This window comes from Chrysochloris asiatica, unplaced genomic scaffold, assembly GCF_000296735.1.
Source record: "Chrysochloris asiatica unplaced genomic scaffold, ChrAsi1.0 scaffold00007, whole genome shotgun sequence".
Lineage (NCBI taxonomy): Eukaryota > Metazoa > Chordata > Mammalia > Afrosoricida > Chrysochloridae > Chrysochloris > Chrysochloris asiatica.
In genome coordinates this window covers 12923525-12932310 of record NW_006408525.1, presented here as the reverse complement: position 1 = coordinate 12932310, position 8786 = coordinate 12923525, and the positions used below count along the sequence as shown (strand labels likewise).

Sequence of the window (8786 nt, the reverse complement as noted above, 5' to 3'; positions counted from 1 at the left end):
GCCCTGGGCGCTGCCGAAGCCGCCGCCGCCACCACCGCCACCGCCGCCGCCGCCGCGGCGAGTGCAGGCGGCTTCCCCCGGAGTCTGTGCTGCTCCAGCTCCTCGGGGGTGGAGAAGTGGGGGGTGGGGTTGTTGTTTGGGGGGAAGAAGGGGGAGGGGGCAACGCCGAGAGAGTCAGTGGTTTCCATGGTGATGGAGCTGAAAGTGCAGGAAATTTAAAGGCTTGGACCCTGCGAGACAGACAAACCGGTGCCAACGTGCGCGGACGCCGCCGCCGCCGTCGCCGCCGCCGCTGGAGTCCGCCGGGCAGAGCCGGCCGCGGAGCCCCGAGCAGGCGGAGGGAAGTGCCCCCGGGACCCGCTCGGCCAGCGGCGCCGCTGAGAGCTGCAGGACCAGGAGCCGGAGCAGGAGGAGGAGGGGAGACCGCTCGTCCACGCGCCTTGCGCCGCCGCGGGTCCGGGAAGGCAACGAGGAGCCGGCGTCCCCTGCGCCCCGCGGTGGCCCTGGAGTAATTTCGGATGCCCCGCCGCGGCCGCCTTTCCGAATAGAACCGGGAGAGGAGTTGCAGCCAACTTGTGTGCCTTTTTTCCGCCCCTGTGGGAGCCGGCGCGGAGCGAAGGGCTCTCTTCGCGGCTCATGCTGCCGGCCCTGCGCCTGCCCAGCTTCGGGTGAGCCACCTCGGGAGAGCTGGGGGAGCGCGGCGGCGGCGCCGAGGGCTCGGCGTGCTCTCCTCCTGGGACGCGGGACGAAGTAGCAGCCCCGGGCGCACGCCGGAGGCATGGAGCGCTGCCCCAGCCTGGGGGTCACCCTCTACGCCCTGGTGGTGGTCCTGGGGCTGCGGGCGGCACCGACTGGCGGCCAGCACTACCTCCACATCCGCCCAGCTCCCAGCGACAACCTGCCCCTGGTGGACCTCATCGAACACCCGGACCCTATATTTGACCCCAAGGAGAAGGATCTGAACGAGACGCTGCTGCGTTCGCTACTGGGAGGCCACTACGACCCGGGCTTCATGGCCACCTCGCCCCCCGAAGACCGGCCTGGCGGGGGCGGGGGAGCAGCCGGGGGCGCCGAGGACCTAGCGGAGCTGGACCAGCTGCTAAGGCAGCGGCCGTCCGGGGCCATGCCGAGCGAGATCAAAGGGCTGGAGTTCTCCGAGGGCTTGGCCCCGGGCAAGAAGCAACGCCTGAGCAAGAAGCTGCGGAGGAAGTTACAGATGTGGCTGTGGTCGCAGACCTTTTGCCCAGTGCTGTACGCGTGGAACGACCTAGGCAGCCGTTTCTGGCCGCGCTACGTGAAGGTGGGCAGCTGCTTCAGCAAGCGCTCGTGCTCGGTGCCCGAGGGCATGGTGTGCAAGCCGTCCAAATCCGTGCACCTCACGGTGCTGCGGTGGCGCTGTCAGCGGCGCGGGGGCCAGCGTTGCGGCTGGATTCCCATCCAGTACCCCATCATTTCTGAGTGCAAGTGTTCGTGCTAGAACTCGGGGGCCCCTGCCCACACCTAGACACTTGACTGACCCCCACCGACGCCCCCAGCCACAGCCTCCAACCAGTTCCTCCACCCTCGCGAGTGGATTCAATGAAATTTTTTTTTTTTTTTTTTTTTTTGGCTACAGAGACCTAGCTTTCTGGTTCATGTAATGCACTGTTTAACTGTGTAGGAATGTATATGTGTGTGTATATACGGTCCCAGTTTTAATTTACTTATTAAAAGGTCAGTATTATACGTTAAAAGTTACCGGCTTCTACTGTATTTTTAAAAAAATAATAAGCAAAAGAAAAAAAACAGAAAAGAGAGACTTACTCTGGTTGTTGCTAATAATGTTAACCTGCTATTTATATTCCAGTGCCCTTCGCATGGCGAAGCAGGGGGGAAAGTTATTTTTTCTTAAAGTACAAAGAGAGAGGGGAACTTTTGTAGAAGGACTTTTTAAAAGCTATTTTCCATTCTTTGGAAAGTGTTTTGGTTTTCCTTGGACCTCGAAGAAGCTGTAGAGCTCAATGTTATTTTACAGTTATTGTAAATATAGAGAACAAATGGAATGACTAATCATTGTAAATTAAGAGTATCTGCTATTTATTCTTTATAATATCCCGTGTAGTAAATGAGAAAGAAGTGCAGAGCAGGATTAAAGAAAACCACTAAAACCGACTGAGCTCCACACTGCTGATTCTCTGTGTTGGTGATTGATGGGGAGGGGGCGGCGGGAGGGGGCGGGGAAGGGGTGCCACTGTGCCTATATGCCTGTTGGGAGTAGGGGCTCATCCCTCAGACTCCCTACTCTGGTTTGTTGGAGGTGACCGCTGAGTTTCTCAGTGGTGGGAGGGGGCTAAGGGAGAGAAGGGGGGCTATTCTCAAACCCCTCACTTGAGCATCACGTGGCCTTCTCCTAGTCTCCCAGCATTTTCCCCCTATGTCACCAAAGCTTGGGCCTGTCGTGACCTCGACACCCAGCCGGCCCCCTGGAGCTGACCCCAGGCTGGGCCGAGGGGCGGGGGTGGGATGGGGAGGGTGGGCGGCCGCTTTGTCCTGCCTGACAGGCCCTTCACAATGGGGACACGTGTCTTTCACACCTACCCTGGGGGCGGAGTGCCGCTGAAACTTGACCCCCGAGGAATGGGGGGGAGGGAGAGAGATCTGAGCGTGCCCACCCAGATCCCGCCACCCCTCCCGCCTCGCACCCCCCACCTCAATATCCAGCCCCGCTTAACCCTTTGCATGCCTGGATGCTACGGAGGTTCTTGCTGAGGAGACCTCTTGCAATCAACACACTCTGCCTCCAGGATCTTGCAGGTCCCAGCCCTTAGCTGGACTTGCTGAGGGGAGCTAGAGATTTGACACTCACTCACGTAGCCCTCCTCCAGGACTCAAGGGTGACCCCGAAGAGCCAGGGTTTCGGTGGAGCCGAATGTGGTGAAAAACGTCAGCTCTGGGATCTGTTGTTGAAAGTGGGGTGTACCTCAACTCAGAACACATAACTAACTCTCTTTGGAGACCAGGGACCGGGGACCGGGGACAGGGGTGGGGGTGGGGATACGAATGGGAATCTTTGGGCTTTAGGGGAAGAGATAGGAGCAGAGAGCGTGTTACCCACTAAACAGAAGTGCAAAGTACCGCCCGCACCCCACTGGTTAAAAAGTCAACTTCTTGGGGAGGGCGCTGGGCTCTCGCGTGCGTCCGTCCCTCTGCGGGAGTCAGCGGTGGCGCTCATCCGCGCAGCTCCACGTGGGCCCGCTTGCTGACACTGCTCAGCGCGCCCTTTATTTATCTTGGATTCCAAAGTCGCTCTCCTTTGCCTCCTTCCCACCCCCCCTGCCACCTCCTCTCATCTCCCTCCTTGCCCCCCCAACCCCCCCTTTCTAGTCCGGAATCCCGGCGAATCTATGCTAATTATTTCAAACCTGAGACCGGTCTCAGTGCCCCCGGCCCCGCCCGCCCAGTCCCTCCAGTCGGGCGCTTTCTTCCTTCCCGACGCAGCCTCGGTGGCTCCTCATTTCAATAGGCTGGCCCCGGAGCCTGAGCCCCCTCCCCGGCGCTGCCTCCGTCGGCCGTGGGACAGACGTTAGGGTATTCATTAACTGAGAGCCGAGGAATAACGGCATTATTCCCCCCAGAGAGGGCACCCTGCCCCCGCGACTATCTGAGGCTTCATTGTAAAAGGATTAAAAGTTAAAGACCTCCATCTTATGATTCTTTCATTTAATCTTCCTGGCGCCTGGGAGACATGCTCGATGGATGATAGCTTTTAAAATATTCCTAATGTCGGCTACCTTAAGACTCCAAGCCAGGCAAACAAACGTAATTTATTTCCAGAAGAAAGGGGATATTGAGATGTTTAAGTTTATGAACCGCCATTCCCATGTATATTTGTTAAGTTCTGACAAATACCCAAATAACGTTAAAATCAGCCATTCATCACTTATGAATTTATGCAAAACTTACTGTGCCCCGGGCCAATATTTTTTTAGACAGAGTTTCACTTGCGAGGGGCGGAGGTGGAGGGGAGAGAGGACGGGGAGGGGGTTTACAGGGATGGAGGGGACCCAAAAGCAAGAATTTTCATGCCTAGTAAACACGCGAATTATGCGAAGAGAGTTATTCCCAGCTGGGCCAGCAGCCAAAACTCTGAGAGCGCGCGGCGGCCAGCGCCCCCACCCCCACGTTGGCAATGTCATTGGATTACAATGTGAGGTCTTCCCCTCCGCCCGCGCCCCTCCTCCCCACCCCTGCCCACTTGGAAAACCCGCTCGCAGCCGGCTAGTTTCTGGGCTTTCAGAGTGGGATCCGGGGTGCGCAAGGAGCACCCGGGCTTCAGATGAGCCTTGCAATAGATAAACCACCGCACCCATAGATCCAATGGGCAGGCCTAAGGCCATTGAGACCGAGAGCACCCATCAGGACCCAGGCTGTCCCAGAAGAGGGCTTAGGAGGTGCACAGCCAGCTACGTTTCCATTATTATTAATATTGATAATACTAATAATAGCTTCAACAGGAAAGAAGAGAGCTCTGTCTTCTGCGGGCATCTAGTGCCTATCTCTCATAAGAGGGAAATTGATCTTGGTGTCTTCTGAGGCTTTGACAGCCTGAGTCTATGAACTTATGCAGCTGCTGGGGGATCAGTGCCCCCCCTCAGAGGATGACGATTTATAACTATCATGGATACTACACATCAACTTTAAAAAAGAATCCAGGGGGAGATCCCGAGGCTCCCACTACTCCATCCCTCCCCCTTAGGATGCAGGAACTCACTTCTCATACTAATTTTCAAATCTTCCCTTTATTCCTTTCTTCCACTTCCACTACCCCCCCCCACACACACACACACACAAGCACATACACACTCCACACACAAGCAAACTGAAGCCAAATGTCCAGGAAAGCCAGCCCCCTCTGGGGAGGGCCCTCTGTCCTCCGGAGTCTGGGAATGGGATCTGGTTCCCTGTTGAGATGGCGAAGGCCAGGGGTCCATTATCAGTCTTGCTTCTGAGACTCCTGGGAAAGGGACTTGAAATTTGGTGGCAGCTGCAAGGAGGAAGCTGGCTGTGTATTAAGAGCTCTTAGCTGTGCTCGATGGGGACAGTAGGGGGAGGGCCCAGCCCATACTGGTATTTTGAAGGGGGTGATTCATCCTTTTTCCTTAATGCTCTTGGAATGCCAGAGCAGAGGAGAGCTTAGATTCCAGTACCCACCACTAAATTTACAGAGGAGAAGACTAAGACCCCAGCAAGGACTTGCTGAAGATCACATAGACTAATAGAAGGGTAAGTCAGAAAGTATTACTACAAAATCATAGACATTTTTATAAAAGAAAAATATTAAAAATGTAAAGCTATTGCTTCTCGATATATCCTCCACCTAGGGTTACATAGTTCTGAAGGTGCTGTTTCCATCTCTCTAACGCCTCTTCAAAGAAGTGTGCGTTCTTTGATTTACATCACATCAAAATAGCAGTTTTAGCGTACTTGAGGGACTTAAATCATGTTCCTGTTAAATGCTCTTTGAGTTTGGGAAACAAAAAGAAATCTAAAAGGGCTAGGTCAGGGTTGTAGGATGTATGGGGGAAGGTTTCTAAATGAAATTCTTTTAGGACAGACAGCCTTTGCTACTCTCGAAGAATGAGCAGGTGCATTGGCATTGTTGTGATAGGGGAAAACAAATTCCTCTGTACAACTTTCCTGGCCTTTTTCTCACCAATGCAGTTTTCAATTTCTTCAAACTTCTTTGAAATAAACCCCTGTGATGGTTCTGTGTCCTTAAAAAAATCTATCATCACTTTGGAATCTCAAAAACCAGTAGCCATTACCTTCTGGACTGACCTCTCTGCCTTGGATTTAAATGGGCCAGCAGATCCCCTCAGAAGCCACTGTCTTGGTTGGACCTATCTCTCTAAGTCATCCCCTGATAGGATTCATTCCATAAAACTGTCTTCATTAGCTGTGATCTTGTTTAAAAGACATGGAAATATCAGCTTTTTGAGTTGGCTGATCTTTGCACAACACTTTTGGCACCCATCAAAGTTAAAGTTTGCTGAGGCCACGATGTTCGCTTAAAATTGAAAATGATAACCCATGTAAGATTCCAACTTCAGTAGCTATCATATCGATAAGTGGTGATTCTATGGACTTCGTCCACTAGATTCTGGACTTCAACCACAGTTGTTTCATTTTCCAATATTGACAGTCTTTCCTCTCTTGGCTCATTTTTGAGGTCTTCCTCACCTTCCTTAAAATACGTGATCCATCTATAAACTGTTTTATGTGGGCAGCAGTCTGGTAAACTTGTTGCAAAGTTTTGAGTTTGGGAAGATGTCCATTTGAATTTTGTTAAAAATTTCATATTAGTCCTGACTTTAAAATTGCCAGATGGCAAGACTTCATCTCACATCCTTTGGACATGTTGGCACAAGGGGGAGCAGTCTCTTGAGAAGGACATCCTACTTGGTAAAGTGATGGGTCAGCAAAATAGAGGAAGACCTCCAATGTGAGGGATTGGTATACTGGCTGCAGTAATGGGCTCAAGCACCGTGACAATTGCGAGAACAGAGCAGGACCAGTGTTTCATTCTATTGCACATAGTTTTATTCGGTTTTTCACAGGATGGCTATGAGTCGGAGCCAACTGAACGGCACCTAACAACAACATGATACAATAAGTATCCTTTTTTTTTTTTTTTTTAAGTCACCCTAACAATCTTAAGCTGCATTTTGCTTAGATATACTATCAACACTCATGGGATCCGCAGAAACTAAATGATGTACTGCATTAAGCAAATCTGCTGCACAAGATCTCTTTAAAGTGTTGAAGAGCAAAGATGTCAGTTTGAAGACTAAGGTGCGCCTGACCTAAGCCATGGTATTTTCCATAGCTTTATATGCATGCGGAAGTTGGACAGTGAATAAGGCAGACCCTAAAAGAATTGATGCCTTTGAGTTATGGTGTTGGAGAAGAATATTAAAAGTACTATGGACTGCCAGAAGAACAAACAAATCTGTGTGGTAAGAAGTACAACCAGAATGCTCCTTAGAAGCCAGGAGGAGAAGAAGACTTAGTCACTTACTTCAGACATATATCAGGAGGGATCAGTCCCTGGAGAAGGGCATCATGCTTGGTAAAGTGGAGGGTCAGAGAAAAAGAGGAAGACCCCCAATGAGATAAACTGGCACAGAGGCAGCAGCAATGTGTTCATACTTAACGATTTTGAGACTGGCGCAGGACTGGGCAGTGTTTCATTCTGTTGTGCATAAGGTCAGAACCAACTCAACAGCACCTAATCACCCCAACAAAATGAAGACATATATATTACAGAGAAGGAGCTCTGGTAGCGTAGTGGTTACGAATCGGGCTGCAAACCGCAAGGTCAGCAGTTTGAAACTACCAGCTGTTCCGTGGGACAAAGATGAGGCTTTCTGCTCCCATAAAGATTTACAGCCTCAGAAACCCTGTACAGGGTCGCTATGGGTCAGAACTGACTCCACAGCACACAGCCGCCACCACATTACAGAGAGAACTTGTCTGTAGCCATACATAGATCACAGAGACATGTTGAAACCTGTTTCATTTGGAATAAACCTGTGCATGTATCAATTAGGATGCTAGTACCAATAATGTTTGATTTACCCTCTTGCAGTTTGGATAGACGAACAGGTGGTGGTGGTTATGTGCCGTGGAGTAGGTTCCTATTCAGGGTTTTTGAGGCTGTAAATCTTTACAGGAGCGGAAAGCCTCATCTTTCTCCTGCAGAACAGCTGGTAGTTTCGAACTGCTGACCCTGAGGTTCGCAGCTCGATTTGTAACCACTATGCTACCAGAGCTCCTTAGACAAACAGGTAGTCTGTCTTTATTAGGACTCACTGTTCACTTTTTAGGAGCTCTGGTGGTGCAGTAGCCTCAGCATTGGACTGTTAATCAAAAGGTTATCAGTTCAGGAGTTCAAACCCACCAGCCACTCAAGAGAAAGATGAGGCTACCTACCTAGTCCAATAAAGATTCGCAGTCTCGGAAACCCTACACAGGGTCACTGTGAATCAGAATGGACTCAACTGCAGTGGGTGGGAGGGGTCTCTTTTTATTCTTTTTTTTATCCTCCTTTTGTTCTTTCTTCTTTTTTTTTGTGGGGGACCCTTCTCCCTGGTAGCGTAGTGGGTTACACATAAGGCTGCTAAACACAAAGTCAGCAGTTTGAGCCCACCAGCTGCTCTGCAGGAGAAAGATGAGGCTTTCTTCTTCTGTAAAGATTTACAGCTTCAGAAACCCTAAATAGGGTTGCTATGACTTGGAACCAACTCCACGGCATACCACCACTTCTTCCCAAAGTTGTTATAATAAGTGATTAATCAGCAAACCGATAAATCATTCTTTTTGTAAGTATTTGTTGTTGTTGTTGTTGTTAAGTGCCGTTGAGTTGATTTTGACCCTTAGCAATCCTGTATAGTGTTTCCAAGTAGCCGCTGGTGAGTTGAAACTGCCGACCTTGCAGTTCAAATGGCTTTGCAGCCTGGTGCATTAACCCACAGCGCCACACTAGGACTCTTCGTAAGTATTTAGCAAGTATTTTTAGTGGTTTGTGATGTGCCCAGTCACTGTTGTTGTTGTTGTTGTTGAGTACTGTCAAATCCATTCCAACTCATAGTGATCCTATACAGGGTTTCCCAAAAGCAGCTGGTGGATTTAAACCTCCAACCTTGTGGTCCACAGTCCAGTGCTTATTCTATAGTGCCACACCAGGAATCCTGTGCTAGGCCCTTATTCAAGTTCTCCAGTTTCCAAAGTGTTAGAGCATCTTGCCC

General features: G+C 50.8%; 1 protein-coding gene across 1 annotated transcript; it reads left to right on the top strand.

Moving 5' to 3' along the window:
* The first annotated feature begins 249 nt into the window (after positions 1–249).
* NOG (noggin) lies at positions 250–1733 on the top strand. The gene has a single exon (XM_006832406.1). It carries the CDS (start codon positions 779–781, stop codon positions 1475–1477), a length of 699 nt encoding a protein of 232 aa, XP_006832469.1. The 5' UTR covers positions 250–778; the 3' UTR covers positions 1478–1733.
* Positions 1734–8786: the final 7053 nt, after the last annotated feature.